Source organism: Anabrus simplex, chromosome 14, assembly GCF_040414725.1.
Source record: "Anabrus simplex isolate iqAnaSimp1 chromosome 14, ASM4041472v1, whole genome shotgun sequence".
Taxonomy (NCBI): Eukaryota; Metazoa; Arthropoda; class Insecta; order Orthoptera; family Tettigoniidae; genus Anabrus; species Anabrus simplex.
Genome location: NC_090278.1, coordinates 91,632,528 through 91,653,700, shown reverse-complemented (window position 1 = coordinate 91,653,700; position 21,173 = coordinate 91,632,528). Strand labels below are relative to the sequence as shown.

General features: G+C 37.0%; 1 protein-coding gene across 3 annotated transcripts in view; it reads left to right on the top strand.

The window, feature by feature from the left end:
* The window catches only part of LOC136885592 (matrix metalloproteinase-14), a 68,868-nt gene extending 53,891 nt beyond the window's left edge, over positions 1-14,977 (top strand). Inside the window, exons 4-9 of one of the 3 annotated variants that reach the window (XM_067158258.2) lie at positions 525-830; positions 1,777-2,088; positions 3,612-3,890; positions 6,306-6,484; positions 6,887-6,962; positions 11,532-14,977. In XM_067158258.2, the coding sequence (XP_067014359.2) occupies positions 525-830; positions 1,777-2,088; positions 3,612-3,890; positions 6,306-6,484; positions 6,887-6,962; positions 11,532-11,650 (1,271 nt within the window). In that variant the 3' untranslated portion in view covers positions 11,651-14,977. Of the gene's footprint in view, positions 1-524; positions 831-1,776; positions 2,089-3,611; positions 3,891-6,305; positions 6,485-6,886; positions 7,074-11,252 lie in introns of all 3 variants that reach the window. The other 2 variants (XM_067158257.2, XM_067158259.2) reach the window with 2 other exon arrangements.
* The last annotated feature ends 6,196 nt before the right edge of the window (positions 14,978-21,173 follow it).

Here is a 21,173-nt window from a genome sequence, read left to right as displayed (position 1 = left end):
CTAAATTTAAGCTGTCTTAAAGTTAAGAGAAACAGCACGAAGGAATATCAGGAAACGACACGAAACACCTGAACAAACACATACGCGAATACTCATAAGGATACTTAAACCATCCATTCTGACTAACAGCACAGAGTGATGCATTACTTTGTAGGTCAGGATATTTGAAAAATGAATTCGAGCAAATTATGTCATAAAGAAGTGACTTCCGTGAATGGATATACTCCTTTGTGTATTTATTACATTAACACTGAAAGAGCAAAACAAACAAAAACAAATTTGATAGGTATAGTAACCAGAAATATTTGCACACTAGGAAGTAAAATTGATTACTGTAAACAAAAAGGAGGATGCAGCTTACTGAGCCAACAGAGCAAAAATGGGAAAGCCCAGTAGCTGAATCGGTAGAGCATGGAATGCGAAATCCGGTTGACCTTTATCGATTTGCACATACTATGTTTACTGGACACGACCTAGTAACTGATCGCCAATTTCAAAAACGAAACTTTCTTTTCTGTTTCCAGGTAGCAGATGGCGCACGAAGGCGCTGACGTACCGCATCTCCAAGTATCCTCGCAAGCTGGGCAAGGCGGAGGTGGACGATGAAGTGAAGAAAGCCTTCGATGTGTGGGCCGAGTACACCGACCTCACCTTCACCGCCAAGAGTTCAGGATCTGTCCACATCGAGATCCGCTTCGAGACGGGGGAGCACGGAGATGGTGATCCTTTCGACGGCAGGGGAGGCACCCTCGCTCACGCCTACTTCCCCGTCTACGGTGGCGACGCCCACTTCGACGATGACGAGCAGTGGACCATCGGCCAGTACCGCGGTAAGTGCAGAGCGGGTCACAGTTGACCAGAATACAGGTGTCACTACTTGTACTTACATCTGCACCCCATTATCAGGACTGAAGAACTTTATCTTATGTACTTGATTAGCAACAAATATTAAACAAGTATTTTAACAAAGAAAGAAATTAACTAAAGAAGAACACAAAATGAAAACAAAGATGTGGAGAAATTAAAAAATAAATACATACCAGAAGAAAGAAAGGAGGATGGAAAGAAAAAAAAAGAAATTAACAAAGAAATAAAAACATTCACAAATGAATAAATGATTCAGAAGTGAAGGTCAGAAGGAAGCGAAAACGACAGGAAAAAAGAAATTAACGAAAACACCAACAAAGCTACACAAAAAATATCCAAATCTGTCAGAAACATGAAAAATAAATACATGCCGAAATAATGAATATGGAAAGAAAGAACAAAAGAAAGAAGGAAAGAAAGAAAGAAAGAAAGAAAGAAATAGAGAAAGGGAGAATAATTACCAACGAAATAAGTACAAAATTAAATAAATAAATATCGAATAACAGAAATGGATAGAAAAAAATATACTGATTAACACAAGTGAAATAAATAAATAAATAAATAAATAAATAAAGAATGAAAGAAAGAAAGAAAGGAAGGAAGAAAGAAAGAAAGAAAGAAAGAAAGATTATGAATCAAAGATCACTAGTTGTTCTCAAAATTAGGAATAGTTGACAATTATTTCTGATTTAAACGCTTTCTGGTCTCACCGGGGACAAACTTGGCCCATTTTTTACTCTTCCGACACAAAGCTGTTCCAAACTAAATTGTTCCCACACACACCTGTTCCAGTTTAAATTCTTCCCACACGAACCTGTTCCAGTTTACATTCCTTGGACTTAAACCTGTTCTAATTTAAATTCTTCCAACACAAACCTGTTCTAACTTGAATGCTTTTGCTCTTTGCAGGTACCAACCTGTTCCAAGTCGCTGCGCACGAGTTTGGCCACTCTCTAGGTCTCTCTCATTCGGACATCAAAGCAGCTCTCATGGCCCCCTTCTACCGCGGTTACGAACCCGCCTTTACCCTTCACACAGATGACATTGAGGGCATCCAGGCGCTGTACGGCAAGAAGTCTCGCACCTCACCATCCAGCACCAGCACGTCAACTTCTCGTCCCGCCAAGAAACCTGCCACCACCGAGAACAAGGAGCTGTGTCTGGACTCCTCGGTCGACACCATGTTTAACAGCGCGGAGGGAGTCACGTACGCCTTCAAGGGTAAGTGATGTTTCCATGGTAACTGACCAGGGCCTCCTAGGCTGTTAACACTTAGCACCATCGCTTGCTCCTCGACGACTGCAGGATAGGAATTCCCTTTCATTTTCCGATAATTCAAGGAGATATTTAAGAGACATTGAGTGATCATATCGTGAGAGATTCATCAGCTTCAAAGTGCACCAGTCATTTTAACAATTTAACATTCTAAACTTAAAATTACAACAATAGAGCCACCTTTTGGATTGTTAGGCCGCAAGCTTGCGCAGAATTTTGCCCACAATATGCCATTTGGACTCATCAGTTGGCTGGCGCGGTTTTCTAAGATGCTGCTTATCGGTTGCAGGCTAGTAAACTCAGTTCCATCTATTATATTTTTTTATGAGACCCAAGACCTTAAGTGTGGAGCAGGTAAGCTGTTCCAATAAATTTCGATTTTATTCTCAGCAATATATTCACAGTCGTATTTGACGTCAGGTTTTGGATTTAAAAATGGCTGAAGTGATTACAAGTGACAGAGACGTCATTCTAACAACAAGAACTAAGATTCAGTTCAGTCGGATCCACACAAATAATAACCAACGTTTTAAGCAAAATTGAAGTTAGGTGCTGCGAGGAAACGGAGGACATCCTTAGCCCGCGATATCCAAAAACTACGCGTTTCCGAATTGGATCAACGTTTGCTCGAAGGAAGTCGGAAAGTAGGTATGTCTTAAACGTAGATACAAAGTCAGCACAATCCAGATAGACTAGCTTCAAAGTACATCTCTATGGCAACGTAACATTTTACTAGATTCAGTACAGTAGGACTCCATGGAAACGTCATGCACCAGACTTGCACTGCATTCCTTCTTGTGCATCGTTTCTGTTTTCAGCTTTTGACTGATACTGGAGCAAAGCAGCGTGATTATCACCTTTACATGCTTTTATTATATTTTTTAACCTTACGGTATGCTGAGAACGATTAAGAGGCACTAACAGGAAAAATTCGGGAAAAATATTATTCTCTTTTTCTCTGCGAAATTTCAGACGATAATCTTAATTTTTTAATGTTTTTTTGAGAATTTGAATCTGCACATTAAACACTTAAATTCATCGACTGTGTTAGAGTGGTTATGGTGCAGGTCATTTGTTTTATACATTTTCTCACATATTATTTTTCTCAAATGCAATGCACCTTTTCTCTACAACCTTTTGCTCTATGAACTTGAATATTTTTCTGAACGTATCTCATGCCCCTTCACATTATTTAGAATGTCAAATTATGAACAATTATTAGCAATATATGATGTAAAACATACTATTTATGCACACCGTTTGAAAGACAATTAATTGCTTCGGTTATGCCACAATTTTACTTAGCTTGACTGATAACTTTATATGCTATCATTTTTTGGTTTATATCATAATTTCTGATATATATCTGGTTAAAGCCCGCTTAAGCAAGAATTCTTCAAAATTTTGATTTTATTCCAGACATATATTAATGGAGTTTTTTCTTAAATGGTTCCCTATTTCCTTTCTAGGTGATATGTACTACAAGCTGAATGATGAAGGTGTGGAGCCTGGATACCCAAAACGTATTTCTCAGTCTTGGGTAGGATTACCTGGAAACATAGACGCAGCATTCACCTACAAGAACGGCAAGACTTACTTCTTCAAGGGATCCCAGTACTGGAGGTACGTCGGCAAGACCATGGATGGTGACTACCCTAAACTCATCTCTGATGGCTTCACCGGCATCCCTGACAACCTGGACGCTTCCGTCGTCTGGACCGGAAACGGAAAGATCTACTTCTACAAGGGTAAGTTCTTTTCCATAGCAATGAAATCTTGAAGCATATTTTCAACCTGTCATACCTAGTTTCTCTCTTCTAAGTATTTCCTAAGTGTTCCATAAACATGAAAGAGTTCAATCAGAATAATTTCTATACAATACAGCATCAACAAGTACTTTGTTTAAGCGAGCTTTTTAATGAAACAAAAGAGAAAAAGACAAGACAAGACAAGACAAGACAAGACAAGACAAAATAAAACAAAACAAAGCAAGACAAAACAAGACAAAATAAAAAATAAGACAAAAAGTAAAACAAGACAAAAAATACAAAACAAAATAAAACAATAAAAATAAAACAAAATAAAACAAGACAAAGCAAAAAAAACAAGACAAGGGAAGACAAAAACAAGAAAAGCACAGCAAAACAAATGTTTGGAAGCCTTTGAAATGTGTACCCAACGGTGGATGCTATGAATTTCGTGGATTGCTCGACTAACGAACCATGAAATACTGAGGAGGGCAAGTCGGGAACTGATTCAAACAATAAAGCGCCGTAATGTTTCTTACCTTGGCCACATTCTCAGAAATGACAGTTACCTGATCTTACAGCGGACTGTACAAGGCAAACTACAGGGTGGAGGACGTGTAGGGAGAAGGCAAACATCAAAGAATGGACTGGAATTAGCAGAGTTGAAATACTTTTCCATCCAACGAGAGATAGCACAATATTTTCGAACGACAGGGGGAACTGATATGGTACAAAACAAACGAAAACAAATAAAAAAGAAGTGAGAAGTAATGAAAAGAATACAAAGGAAAAAAGGAAAACAAATGCAACCTTGTAATTTTAAGTGACTCTTGACACCATGATAACTGCCGTGGGACCTCCACGTGAGACTGAACCACAGGGGGTTAATCAACAAAGGAGACAAAATTCCATGTGAATCGTCCGGAGTTTGAACCGGGACTGTCTTCATGAGAAGGCAATAAACGTATAAGAATAATGAATCGAAAACAAAATAAAACCAGAAGTAAGGAAACAGAGGGCATCAAACTGAAAACGAAGACGTATCATAAACGTATTGAAAGAAAAAGCAAATACACTGTAAAATACTAGAAACAGTGTTTCGTAATACTAAATGACAAAGAAAAAGCCTACAACACGCAAACAAAGCAGATACGTGCTTTTACGCAGCAATATTTCCTATAATGACAGTATTTACAGAGATTCTCCCTGTAATCTCTAATTTAGCTCAGGGCTGAGACCTGCTATCATCAGCAAATATCTCGACATTCATTTATTATTTGTCTTGGCTGTTACCGATCAATGCTCGCGTCTCTTTGTTGAAGGTGGATATTCGTCTCCTAGACTTTCTTATCACAGGATATAAATGTTTTTTCCTTTGTCGATTAACTCAAGGTCGGAACTCCACGCCTTGATCCTTGGACGTCACTTGCTGACATCACAGTAATTCACTCTGTCTCCCTAACAAGCGATGTGCATCAACCTTTCCTATCGTTCAGTACACATGAGGGAAATATTCAGATGTATATGTTTCAGAAATGCTAGACTTTGCTAGGTCCCTAACCGGAAACACGGTTGTCAGAAAATCCTCGATAATAGACAGAACTCTTTCTGAATAGCTCACTAGATAAATTTTGTTTCAGAAAACAATTTTATTTCATTTTACACCATAATTTAGATTTAGAACCAAATTTATACTGTTCCTTTTACAGATCTGTGATACAAAAATAGATGTACAGAAATCACAACATTATTTCGAAATGACGTAGGCCATAGATGAAACTAAATATTTGCTTAAATATATTGAAAGTTTGATGTTTCTGTTTTGTGCTTACTAATAACACAAATGAACAGGTTTCTATACACGTGGTTGTCAATTATAATCGCAAGAACAATTGATCTTTTGACCTGCAGACTTCTGCGTGTGAATCAAATGATAAATCATCATCATCAATCGGTTTACTCATTACTGAGTGTCGTGGCCTCATTTCTTCACTTCATTAGTAACTGCAACCTTAACGAGATTTTTCCATCCTGAGCGGTCTTCAGCTCTTTTTAAGATATTGTGAAGAGGTAGACAGGTGATCTTCTTTGCTTGGTCTAACCATCTACTTGTTGTTCTGCCTTTTGGTCTGGTGCCTTCAATTGATAAAACAAAGAAACAAATTTGACGATGTGCATAAGACTGCAAATACTGTTGTGTCAGCCATCTACTTAGTAGGTAAACACAGACAAATATTTTCTTCTTTATCTGCTGATCTTCAGATACGATTGTAAAATGTAGGACTAGACGATGGGGGAGTTTTGTCAGAATTTTAACAAGAATTTCATACACTTTCCTTGTAAATTTCAGTGATGTAAAGTTGTGCAGATATTTCTGTCAGTGACTTATATTTAGTACACAAATTTGTTTTACAGGAAGCAAGTTCTGGAAGTTCGACCCAACGCAGAAACCCCCAGTGAAGAGCACCTACCCCAAGCCAATCTCCAACTGGGAGGGAATACCCGATAACCTGGATGCAGCCCTCGTCTACAGAGGTTACACCTACTTCTTTAAGGGCACCAAGTACTACCGCTTCGATGACAGGTCTTTTACTGTAAGTACATCACATCAGATGTAATAAACTATGACATTAACCCTAGGAATGCCAACCTAATTTTTTATTTAATTGATACCAACCGGGGAAGGGTGTACTTTGTGACTACCAGTTAATGTCAAGTTTCTGGGAATCTATGAAGTTTCCATCCTTGTAAGTGACTGGATTCGATCAAGCACTCTTAGAAAAACGTTTCTAATTTTGCTTACTTATCTGCTACAATACAAAACAGGTTTTCATTCCTTTAAGTGACCAGGTTCAATCAAGCTGTGTTATAAGAATGATTCCTATTTTTTGTCTGCTACCATGCAAATCATTTATCCATTGTTGTAAGTGACTAGGTTCAATCAAGCACTGTTATAAGAGAGATTCCTAATTTTGTTTCCTTTTCTGTTGCTGCAGGTGGATGCCGGAAACCCTCCCTTTCCTCGCCCTACTGGTCGCTGGTGGTTTGGCTGCAAGGAAAGCCGGCTGTTCGGTAATACCTACTTCCAAGACGGTTCAGATGATGGAGATAGCGCATCAGAATACGCGGACGAGAATAAAAACGCTCATAAGGACGATGTTGGTGACTCGATACTTGATGCAGGTAGGAGACCGAAATCAAAAAGCAACAACAACAGCAACAACAATAATAACAACAACTATTTTGGCTCCTCTTGGCATTGTAAATGGATGCCGTCTTCGCCGTTCTGCGCGCACAGGCCTTTGGTGTGGGGATAACAAAACCAATTCACTTGTATATAAGTAAATTAAAATCGCGCCCCTTTTTTTATTTTACACAACAAAAAGGGGTGTTTCTCTCGAAATGTTTGGTCGTTTTTGCAACGGTGAAAATAAGATAGGCATTATTCATATTATCGCTAATACTGCAGTATCGATGTCTCGTTGCAAAACGATAGCCAAAGAGTACGCCCCGTCAATCGATGTATTAGTGATCGATTGACTGCGAAGCAAGTACAGGGAGATTATGACCGATACATCCAATATCACATGTTAACACCGAGTCTATTTAAATACGAATATCATACGTTGAACAAAAATACATATCAAATCGAGGCTAATTCCAATAATTAAAACAAATTTTAAACAACACGACTAACCGTGGCTGATAAGTAAATTCAACCTCATTTCACTCCTGCATGCGTTTACAATTTCTGTTTTGTAAATAACATTTTGACGTGTCGCTATATGTCATACACAGTGCTCGAATATTCAAAATATCATACGAAGAATCCATGACTTCTACACCTTATATGCTTTTATGTCCCGTCATTTTAGATAGTTATCAGAATTTTTTGAGAAAATCATATTTCATTATTAATTAGGATACATTTTGTGAGCGAAGGAAAAACAAAATATTTTCACGTTGCTATCATGAAAACTAAGTGAGTAATGTTATTTTGTTTTCATTAGGCGTTCAGTTAAGACAAAAGAAATACAATCTTGATATTCGCTATGAATGGGAAGAAGAAAACTATTATTGCTTTCAACATCACGCTTTTTTAATTATTCTTGTCGAAGAAGGAAAAGAAGATTCGTTTGAACCCCCCCCTATGGTAGCAAACAAATCTCTCTGAGGTTAGAAATATTTCTTTTCATGAGAAAAATACATAATTTTAATTGCGGCGAAATTTATCTTTAAGTAAATATACAAACTGTCAAAAATATTCATGTATACACAAAACTGAAACAAAAATGTGTGTGTGTGTATACATAAACAAATTTGCGAAGAAAAATGGGAAAGGAATCTTTCTACGGTGAAGATCCACACTTTTTGATGTAACTTACACTACTAATAAACTTACGTTACTCTCGAAATGCGATATTTCAAAAGAACTCTGTATGTATTACCACATATTTATAAAGAACCAAAGATTACTTTAAAAGGAAGGGAATAATTTTGCCACCCTCTCTTCGAGCACTGTAGACTGGGTAAACTGTTAATGTGACTAACATATCGTACGACTGTGTTTTGCTAAACCGATAACTAATTTACAATTTTGAACTTCACTAAATTGCATGAAAATTATTAATACTTGTAAAACGCTTTACTAAGATCATTTGATTCCATTCTTCTTTTATTACAAGAACATTATAAGGCAGCCAATACAATTTTTCGGTTTGCAAAGATAAAATCATTATTACTTGGCGAAGTTTTCATTGAGTAAATTCAAGTTCTCGTAACTACTTTTGCAAATTCATTCATCTACGAAAGGATAATCTAATAATTGTTGTGCTTACACTATTCTCTTCAATTAACTAATGGGTGTTTACTCCTAACTATTCTGATAACCTATCTTCATCCCCTTTGCTTTGAAAATAATCAAGTGTTCATAAATTTACTTTGTCTTCTATCCACAGGTTTTGCATGATTAAGATTGAGATTGCAAAGTACAGTACTTGAAAAGTATATTAGAAAATATATAGTATTTCAAAACTCATAGTTATTCATAATGAAACCAAACATCATGTTTTGAATAGTAACACACAGCAAAATGCAATCTCAAAATTAATATTGCATGAGTTTTAATGTCTATACGTAATGGTCAGTATTATAGTCAATGTTAAGATTATATTGTTTGTTTTTTGTGCATGGCCTGAATGTTGGTTTGCAACTAATTTCCTTAGCATGCTCCACAATGTGAATGTTGCAATACTAACAAAATTTGTGTTGCTAGTAGAAGATAGATTAGTTAGTTTTGTTTTATGTGTGTATTTGTGGTGATGTAGAATTTATAAATTTCTTGAGAATGTGTCTCTCTCCCTTACTCTCTCTCTCACCTTCTTTCTACCTATTTCTCAACAAATGAAATCTGCCAATAAGACCAAAAAGAAAAGGAAAATATGACTGTTGCACAACTTGAGTGATCGAGATAAACTGAAAAATCTGAATATTGACAAATTTCTTAACAATACAAATTGTTTGATTCAGATCACGTTTAAAAATACTGAAAGTCTTTGGAATTTAAAATATCTAAAAATTATATTAATTCGAAATATGCTTTGACAAATTTCTTAACGACAATACACATTATTTGACTCAAATCATGCTTAACAAAAGATTGAGGATCTTTTGAATTGAAAAAATCTTACTATTAAATTAATTCAAGATATGCTTTAAATTAAATACATAACTAGCTCATTAAGACTTTAAACAAATTTATTAACTTAATTTTATCTTAAATTTGGCAGTGAGATAATATAATTTTAATGCTAATGAAATAAACCATTGGTCTTGTTGGTTTGTGAGAGAATGTTTGAAAAGCACGTGCATTGTTTGCAGAATGAGCACGAATATTAGAATTTGTATGTGTGTGTGTGAATCACAACAGTTGGTAAATGTTTCCCCCACGCAGCATGTTTTAACAAATCACAAAAGTAAATAGATATTTAAAAGAAATGCTTCCACCTCCTCAATTACCAATATTCTAAATAAAGTGGAAATGACATCTCAACTAACAACTATTATAAGTAAAAGAAGCAACCACAATAATTAGTTGACAATATGGAAATTAGATTTTGCTGCTTTTGGTTGCAAACACTCAGTTTCTTTCTGTTAGCTGATTTGTGCTACTTCTAATAGTCTGCTTCAAGTCACCTCTAACAAGAAGTAAATTATGTGTCTTAAAGCACGATGTGGGGAAAATCGATATTATCGCCATCATTCTGGATTCGGAGTAAAATCAGCGGTTCAGTAAAGTAACTTGTTATCTAACTGGCGATTTGTTGGAATAAAAATAATGTATTTGTAGATTAAAATTCCTACTTTAAATTAAAAGAATATAAACTCAAATATCGCTTTGCATTCTGCATACGAAGAATAGATATACTTCATATTTTGATAATAGAAAATTTAATATTTCTATTAATAATGGCAATTAAAGTAAATTAAATTTTTTAAATAAATTATAATGAAGATTAGAAAAGATTTTAACCGCAAGTTGAGGAAATTAAAGTTTCGCAGCTCCTACATGGTTTGCTACAATTTGCTGATTCGTTTTTGTGACAAAGAAAACAATGATGCCAGTGATGTCTCCTTATTGCGGAGAAAACATTATTCCTAGTGATGGAAAATAAGGGATATTTCCTCCTAGTTATATCAATGAGACAACTTATCAAATTGAGTTTTAAAGAGTATTCAGGAATGATACTGGATAATTCAAAGTCATAGTACTTTGATAACAGTTTGTGAGGTTGTATAATAAAAAAGTTATATTTAAATACTCTATTTTATGTTCAATGAAAGTTTATGGAGCAAAACCTTTTAATAGAATTCATACAAAATTGAAATACATTTTCTTTAGATAATAGCAGTACTATTGTTTCTGAAACCTTACGGTTTCATAAGTGGTATCTTTTTTCTTACGTATGTGGCACATTGTTAATGAAATCACAAATTCTAGTAAATCGTTTAAGAATCGTTATATTACAACGCAAACCGTATTTGTCCAAAATGATGGCAACTAACTCACGAGTCTTCCTTCTCTGTTGCACAAAATCTAGGCATACTAAAATAGACAAAACTAAATTTGAACGATCTTCATCTCTTTTGATAAAACATAATATTGACCATTAAAATATTACAGCAATAAATTATCTAAAATACTGGTGCCTAGATTTTGAAACCTAACAATTTAACACGCACTAAATTAATAAAACTAAATGAACAACACAAAAGGGAGATACCATTATAAACTACAATTACATAAGTAATATCTGAATTTTAAAAAATCAAATGAAAACAAAATGCACTCTTAATTTGCAGAATGACAATACAGCTCTGAAGAATATGATCCGCGAATTTTAAATTTCATTTTAAAAACTTTACTAAGCAAGTTCCTAAAACAAACATAATTTGTGTAAAATGGACCATGGTTATGTACGAGACAAATACCAACTTAAAACTTTAAATTCAGTTCGGGAATCAACCAAATGTGTGATGAAAGATGAAAAGAGCTACGAGAAAGAGAGAGAAACACAAGATCAAACGCCAAAAACTGATTTTTTTCTATGTCTTATTGTGTTATAATGATTGTTCTCGCAGACAACGCTAATAAAGATGCAGCCAAGGATGCAGACAGTGGTGTACGAGGGATGTTCAGCAATCACCAAGGTCTTCTGTTAGTGGCTCTCTCCGTACTAGTGGCACTCCTTAAGTCGTGAGCAACAGCAAGTGTAGAATGGAGCGCACCCTTCTATCTTTTGTTTCATGAAGCACAACGCACCCTAGACTGAATGTTTGAATTTGTTTTGTCTTGTACTGTTTGCAAGACAAAATGTTTTAGAGTGGGATTGTGTTCGAGCCTAATTTAAGTGTATGTGTGTAAGAGTGTGTTTTATCTTCCATCATACAGAAAATAAAACACACTTCTCTAGGATGGTATGTATTTATTCTGAAACAAACATGGCAACTTTGACAAGATACTCGTCAGTTTTTCTTGTTTCTGTTCTTAGTTTGAAATTATCTCTAATTTCTTACATCACGGACTATTAATGTTCACATGACATGAAGTCAATTTAATGTGAAGAGTTTCAAATAGATTTGACAAACCTTCTGTGATATTTTGTGCGCCGTGAAAGGGCAAGAAGTTTTATTTGGAAATTATAATTATCAAGTTATTTGTGTGTTCTGCATACTTGAATGTATTTTTGTGCAATTATTAACTTTTCAGATATAGTACGTCAAGCAATTGGAGCGATAGTGAGACTTTTGGATAATTGAGCAGATGCATACGTTTTATGAACTTTGCTCTAGGCAATATGTTGTGGATACCGGGTAAAAGTATCTGATAGACGATGACTGAGAAATGTCTTCCTTAGAGGCAAGAATACGTGCTGAACTACACAATGCTGAGAGCTGTAGAGTAAGGCATGTGCTTAAACCTTTATAATATTCACAAATGAAGAAGATCTCTGTTGACGAATATTGAGGAAAACAAAAACAACAAATTAATGTAAAAGTATAGATTTTAACATATACATTTTTGGGAACTGAAATATTCTCGAACGAATATGGAAATAATCGAACGGTTTCGAAATTTAAATAGACTCAGGTAATAATTATTTTGTAAATGACATCATGGATATTTGTGACGCCTCGATGGAAATGGCGTCATTATATAAAGAGTGTTTCAAAAATTCCCGACAAAATTGGGGGTTGGATTCGCAATATGTAGTGCGTATAAAAAGCTTATACAAAAATGGTGTCCGGGAGTTCGTAATTAATAATATCCCATACGCTCTTGGACGACATTTCACTAGCACATTCTGACCGTTAGCACCTTAATGAATTTCATCCTGATCACTGGACAAATAGAGGTGGGGTCATTGCTTGGCCTCCACGTTTTCCGGATCTGAACCAGCTGGAATTATTTGAGTGTGAAATACTTAAAATCATTGGAGTAGCCTACACAATTGTTGTGAAGACGAAACAACATTTTATGGAAATTTTTTTTAGGCTTTTCAAATCATACGTAAAACATCTGGAATTTTCGAGCATGTTTGCCGGGATGAGACGTGCAGAAGCCTCCAATATGGCAGCGACTCTGCATTTTGAACGTTTATCCTAAGGTAATAAAATACTACAGCATTACAGCAAACTTAACACAAATTCTTGGAAATAACAGTACATTGAAAGTCTGATATCTCACTACCTGCGAATTTTCGGACCCATGTTCATATAAATATTTTGTCTGCGCTACATGCGAGGAATCCAATCCTGTTATTTTATCATGCATTTTTGAAACTCGTTTTATATGTATAAGGTCAATGAGGGGGGTAAAGAAATAGAGGTTATATTCGTCGTATCGACGAAAGGAAAGATGATGTAGAAGATTATTAATTTGTTTTGTACTTACATGTATAAAATATTTGTGTTTTAGTAGACTAATTGTTGTATTATACAGTAATTTCGACAAATGACGTAAGGAATGCTTGTGTGTCAATAATTATTAGGAGAAATATTCATGAATTTAAATAGAAACAAAATTAATGCATTTTTGGAGATTATTTAACTCGGTCCATTACAAAGTGAATCGGCATTTAGTTATTATTCTATTCAGCTTTATTCTTCGGACAATTTAGCGTGAAAGACGCTAAATGTGACTGCATGTAACTGAATTTCTTACAAAACCTGGGTGAATAAATTATTTCGGTATATTTTATTTGGAAATTAAATTCAGCACAGTAAAAAAACAGAGTGGGTAGCTTTTATTGGCTGTTTATCGAAGGAAATAGTTTATGTGAACAACTAATTTGTTGTAAGATTCGGAATGACAACTCGAGCAATATTTAGTTGTGTAGGAAAAACTATGCTTTCTTTGAAGAAATAACGGGAACTGAAAATTATATAAATAAAGTATTTGAAATTTCCTTTAGAACTGAAGAAAAGGTACAGATCGCTATTAAATTTGCCTGCTTATTTATCTTTACAGCTACAATCTTGTTTCGAGTTCAAAGTACACTCTTCTGTATTTTATTTTGTATTAGTTCCATCACTTGATCAAATATCTGTCAAAATCTCTCGTCCGTTCAAAACAAGGCTTAGTGCTTGCATAATATGTAAGAGGGGCATTAGTTTTGCTTCACGAGTAACTTACTTAAGTTTTGAAAGATTAAACTTCCGTATGCACACATATTTGATTAATTACTTTTCAGATTTTCACTCGTGGTGGTGTATTTTTACTTTTGTTTTACCTTTAAAATAATTTTCATCAGAGGTATAACGTAACTATGAGGAAGATTTACCTGGGACGAGTTAGGATTTGGAAAAACTCGCGAGTGTAACCTAAAGAAGCTCATACCACACAGCCAACCACTTCATATGTTGTTTTAATAAACTCTGCAATCTTTGAGTAGAAGAAATTCTGTTGTTGTTAAATTTTCATTTGAAATTTTATTCTGAGAATATTTTGTCATAAACAAAGGCACCCAAGGTTTGACCTGAGGATGCAGCACAATTTGTGTTCGAAACATTCCTTGTTCTGGAATTAAGAAATGGAGTGTGATGCCCAAGATTTACACTAATAATAATTATCTGACACACAAGTTGTCCATAAAGAAAGGGACCAATAGTTTCTCTCTTTTATTTCTTAAACTCCATCGTGACAATACGTAGAGCAGGTAAAGTCAGTGTCTCTGCGACGCGACGCTATATTGACAGTTAAGACAGAGACTTAACTACGGTACACAGTTATTTCGTGTGAAGTGCCTTCACGTCTCGAAGGCACCAATAACAGAAGCATCTAGTAACTGTTTTAAAGAACAACTATTTTTGTAAGTGATTGTGGTAAATGTTGTGTACGTGACACACAGGATAAAGTTCAAAGAGATTATTTTATTACTGAAATAAACTGTTGAAATATAATGTCCTCCAGAATAAGAAAAAAGAAATACGAATGTGTTTGACATGTTATCGACAATTTACCTCAAGAATTTGACTGTAAATAATGACAAGTATTATAGTAATTATTAAAATATTTAAGTAATTTATTCATGTGTTATTTATTGCTTGCCCTCTCCTTTACTGAACTTCCTTTATCCATCCGGTTCATCATCCTAAAACTCCCAATGAAGAATGCCTCTTGATGGGATAATCACACAAATCTCCTCATTAATAACTTTAGTTAAGTTACTCATTATCATGGACATCGGAGTTACTCAAGATATCTCAGAAATTAAACCTTCGGATTTCTAAAAAGATCATGAGATATACTTTCCCAGAACTCACTTTCAATAATGCTGTAAGAGGAGATTTGTGAGGAGATGCTGACAGAAAAAAAAGTAATATGAAAACATCCTTCTATGAAAGGTTAATGTTTTAAAAACATTATCCGAACATGTCATGGCTGAAATAAATTTATTAATCTAAAAATTGAGGTGTTCCGGAAGTCGATGCCTTCTTCTGTGTCACGTTATTTCCCCAGAAGAATATTTACACACGTTCTGGTATGTATCGTGTGGTAAAAGACAGTGTGTTCAGTTTCTTTCTGGGTGTGCGATAGTCATTACTTGTGAACATAGAGACATAAAAACTTCATTTCATTGAGTTTAAGTTTTAAGTTATTTCGTTTAGTTTATTCTCGGCGTGGTGCTGGTAAAACCAGATGAGCTCTATACAGAAACCGAAGTAATAGATGTTACAAGTGTTCACGAAGTTGTTTTTGTCGTAGTTAACAATATATGTGATAGAAAGGAAGGTCTTAAAAGTAGGACTATTAGTTCGTACCATATGGTTGGTAAAGTAGCAATGAGGAAATTTTTAAAATGTAGCTATGATCGGTGGAAAGGGTTAATTAAAATGTGGAGAGACTCTGGGATTGGTTTAAAGCAATTGTTGCGGAATGTGGAAACAGGTTTTTACCCTTAAAGGTGGTAAGGAATGGTAAAGACCCGCTATACTATAACAGAGAAGTAAAGAGTCTAAGGAGGAGGTGAAAATTGGAAAGAAATAGAGTTAAAAATGGCCGTGGAAGTAAGGAGAAATTGAAGGAACTTACTAGGAAATTGAATCAAGCAAAGAAGTCAGTTAAGGATAACATGGTGGCAAGCATAATTGACAGTCATACAAATTTTAGTGAAAAATGGAAGGGTATGTATTGGTACCTTAAGGAGGAAACATGTTCCAAGAAGGACATTGCAGGAATCATTTATGAACAAGGAGAGTGTGTATGTGGGGGACCTTCAAAAGGCAGAAATCACTTAAGTCATCATGCGTGTATGTGCACAGTATTGTTTCTAAGTTGCGTAAACTTGTCAGTGACAGAGAATTATGTGATAATATGAACAAGTAATAATCAAATAATGTTGATTTTTATAAAAAAGATCAACTATCACCTTATTAACGTAACGAAAAAATGTTGTACTTATTCGGATTGCCAAAGCTTAGTTCTTTGTCTCTAAACACTATTTAACGTCGCGAACATATTTAAGTACACATAGTGCAATATTTAAATCACTGAGAACAAGAATATATTTCCACACATACAATACTAACATTAGAATAACGATTTATGAATGACAAATTCCTCTGCGTCCACCTCTGTGGTGTAGTGGTTAGCGTGATTAGCTGCCACCCCCGGAGGTCCGGGTTCGATTTACGGCTCTGCCCCGAAAATTTGAAAAGTGGTACGAGGGCTGGAACGGGGTCCACTGAGCCTCGGGAGGTCAACTGAGTAGAGGTGGGTTCGATTTCCACCTCAGCCATCCTCGAAGTGGTTTTCCGTGGTTTCCCACTTCTCCTCCAGGCGAATGGCGGGATGGTACCTAACTTAAGGCCACGGCCGCTTCCTTCCCTCTTCCTTGTCTATCCCTTCCAATCTTCCCATCCCTCCACAAGGCCCCTGTTCAGCATAGCAGGTGAGTCCGCCTGGGCGAGGTACTGGTCATTCTCCCCAGTTGTATCCCCCGACCAAGAGTCTGAAGCTCCAGGACACTGCCCTTGAGGCGGTAGAGGTGGGATCCCTCACTGAGTCCGAGGGAAAAGCCGAACCTGGAGGGTAAACAGATGATGATGATGATGATGATGATGAAATTCCTCTGCACACATGAGAAATAGTGGAAAGTTACCGCACTATACAGGATAAGTCGGAGGGACTGATTACCGGCAATGCATTCCTAGACTCACCGGTAATCTGAAGCAGTGAGGAGGTGCCTTCAGTTTGATTACGGTAGGCCTAAATTATTAGTTAAAAGTTAATAATGAATAAAGTTGAAAACTACAGTAATGCAGATCCTATATTTCATCTAAGCAGCTGTTGAAATTGATGCCCATCATTCACAATAACAACGTTGCACTGGCGTGAAAGAATACTGGAACACTCGTGTCCCCGCCTCTGATATTTGACATACCAGTCGTCCTATTTCATTCTTGAAGTTTTGAAAGAACGGGGATTGTTTCTGTGCACTTGAATCGGGTGAACGAAGGGGCCAGTATCCAGGAGTAATTTCGTTCTTCAATACTATACGTCACCATACTGATCCCCAAACCCAAACCCCATGGCTCTACAGTCCTTGAAGGGCCTTGGCCTACCAAGCGACGGCTGCTTAGCCCGAAGACCTGAAGATTACGAGGTGTCGTGTGGTCAGCACGACGAATTCTCTCGACCGTTATCCTTGGCTTTCGAGACCGGGGCCGCTATCTCACCGTCAGACAGCTTCTCAATTCTAATCACGTAGGCTGAGTGGACCTCGAACCAGCCCTCAGGTCCAGGAAAAAAACCCTGACCTGCCCCGGAATCGAATCCGGGGCCTGCGGGTAAGAGGCATGCACGCTACCCCTACACCACGGGGCCGGCTTCACCATACTGATAGCTAACATAAATAACGTTCACCAAAAAGTGGAGGAGTTCAACACTAATAATTAGAGTTCAGGCTTCTAACTTATTTCTTCCAAGAAGTCTGCTGCTAGTAGCTAGACATAATCAACCAACAATCCTTACATACTGCTGACTGAATACTTATGCCGTTTGAAGATCCTCACATACACACTCCCCTTGTTCATAAATGATTCCTGCAATGCCCTTCTTGGAACCGTTTCCGTCTTGAGGTACCAATACAAACCCTCCATTTGTCACCAAACTTTGTGCTGGGATCAAGCCGTGGGCTACCACTAGACTTAGGTTACTCCTTTTCCATGGTTAGTTTAGTGAATGTCAAGCCTTCAGCATTTTGATCTGGAGCCAGTAGCCAAGTGAGTAGCCTGCTGTGTTGTCAAGGCTGCTTCATAAGCTACTGCCCTGCCCTCTGCTACTGTCAATACTCAACACCTGATCAGCGGAAATGGTAGCCTAAGAGTTACTAAATTAAAATCCGGCTTTGTGGCTAAATGGATAGAATGTTTGCCTATGGCCCGATGCCCCTGGTCACTTTTTGGAATTAACCCCCTTGTACTCTGAATTCCGCTGACTTGGGGACTGGGTGTTTATAACGTCTTCGCCAACCATTTCATCGTCATTAGGTTACCGCCAAGTCTATACACATGCTATGCACTATTATTATTATTATTATTATTATTATTATTATTATTATTATTATTATTATTATTATTATTATTCGTACATTAAAATGTTGAATTTCACAGCATTACTAGTGGTGGTGCCCGATCCATGATCTCGGGTTCGACTCCAACCAACCAGCGATAACAATAAACCTGCATGATCGCGTTTCATTTCAGCAGATCTACCTTTCAGAAGAAAACTAGGCATATATTACTCCTATAACAGCAGTGTCTTTCTACAAGGATGTACAAGTAAACGGGAGTGACATTCTAGCACTCTGTTATCTGTGAGTATCATGGTTGTTAAAGCAGTGGCGATCTGACGGAGCGAAGCCTAGCACACCTATCCCTCTGGTCCCCGCACCTATCGGACATACAAAAGCAAGCCGCGCAAGGGGAGTCGAAGGGAGAGGGACCCAGAGTATGGGTTGTAAGATCATTCTCCGATGCCTTGCTCTCAGAAATAGGTGAGACGTTTTCTCTCATTTCTTTCATGTTTTGTAAATGGAACAATGTGTCAGATGCTTGCATTATAATGTGTTTTAGTTTTCAAGAGATTTCCCTCGTCGTCATTTAAGGTTCAGGCTTCACCGATACCATTGGTGGTCCTCAATATACGCCACTGTTAGAATGCAAACTAAACTGACCACTGGGAAGAGTGATGTAGCCCGCTCTTCCATAATGTACGGAGAGTAACATAAATTCTAGGGGCTCCATTAGGTGAATTCCTATTGCTTATACAAGCCTCATGGCATAACTGTTGTGCGGGCTAGTATATTCTTATTCCTCGCTTCAGTGAGTTTGCATTCTAACCTATTATTGAGCTCTGGTAATAATACTATTAACTGGGGAAATAAATTTTAAGGCTCTAATGCGTTAGAATGCAAACATACAAGTAAGTCGCAAGTACCTATCATATATCCCGCACAATGTTTCTACAGTGAGAAATTCATAAATTTTAGGGATATGGACTATCAGAACCCTTACAATTTATGTAACTCACACACATAACTGTAGAGTGGGCAAAATGCAATTTGGCAACGATCCTCTATATAACACTAATCGGAGGGAAAAAAGGAAGGGATACGACACTTCGAAAAATGAAGGTATCGATCAAAGAAAGGCAACGGCTACGAAGGGTGTGAAAATGAAAGACTCCCTAGGCTTCGGAAACGTAATACCGTCCGGGTCGGAAAAGAACAAGAGTTGACCAAGGGAGGTCGGATAGTATAGAGGAAAGTGAGGAGCCTGGTACAAGTTAGTGGGAGCAATGTCAGGACTCAATTAAGGGGCCCGTGGTCGCCAACCCACGCTACAAAGTTCAGAGAGCCTGGGGCCCCTTTTAGTCGCCTCTTACGGCAGGCAGGGGATACCGTGGGTATTATTCTGCCGCACCCCCACAGGGGGATAAATACCTTGAACAAAGAACTCATTGTACCATCAATTCTGACTGCAGCCCAATTGTCAAAATGAATGTCGTAGACTGATTTCAATAATCTACCCTCAATGCCATGGTCCCCGCAGTACGGCGAACATCTCTTCCCTCGGTACTCTATCGTATGCATTCTCTAGAAATACGAAATATAAACATAATTGTATGGCATTCTTAGCAAGTGGGTGAAATCTGCCTTGAATTACAGAGTAAGTATGGTGTATGCCTCAGATCTATTGTTTGAAAGCCTGGTTCTTTCTCCTCAATTCTTGCACTATATGTGCTGTGTCTGTTCGTAAGCACGATTCCTTTGCAGCTCTCTATTTTCCTGGCTAAATCGGCGCAATGATTTCGTTGGTGACTCCTCGAAGATCATCAACAATATCTTGACTCAATCCATCGATTCAGACCTTCGACAGGATTGTTGGCCTAGTTGGGACAACATGGACGCCGAATTATCTTCTAATTCTGTCCCATTCAAGAAACGTATGTCCCGTTACGTCTTTTCAACAAAGCAGGTTGTCCTGAATGTGCACTGCATAACCTAGAGCCTACAAAGTAGTTAATAATAGCCAATGGGATGTTACGGTGTTATAGTAAAGATGTAAAGGAGGGTGTATATACAGTCTTGTGCATATTAATTAGAATAAGCAGGTAAATTTAGTTTTGTAAGTAATAACGCGATAACAACTGTTTCCCGCCGTTTCTTAACAACTCTATGAATGCCCATTGTTTAGATAGGTAATCGATTAAAACAGTTTACTAAAAACAATTTTTGCAAATCCATCCGTCCGTTCTACTGCACCACTTTGCTTCATTTCTTGTTTTATTATCTCCAGAATTACCTGCTGGTAACAGTGAATAATCATAAAATAAACTCATTAAATCATCATTCCAATAATTGCAGGCGAACTCTTACCCTAACCCGCAATACATTCTGTACTTAGCAGGTTGCTAAGCGACTAACACTTTCATTAATATGTCACTGCATTGTCACTACCTGTCAAGTCAGAGAGTATATACTTCCTCTGATCACGGAAGAATACCATTCCCTACTCTAGATTCTCTAACATTTACCAGCTTCCAAATATATTCAACAGATCGCAGAGCGTTCCTGATAAGTTACATGTTGTTAAGAGAAAAAGGTTCACGTACAGATCCCGTTATGACATACGCCTTAGATATTATCTGGGGACACTTATTGAAGGATAGCACAGCTACATTAAAAAGAGTGAAGTTCTCTGCCTTGCAAAAAAACG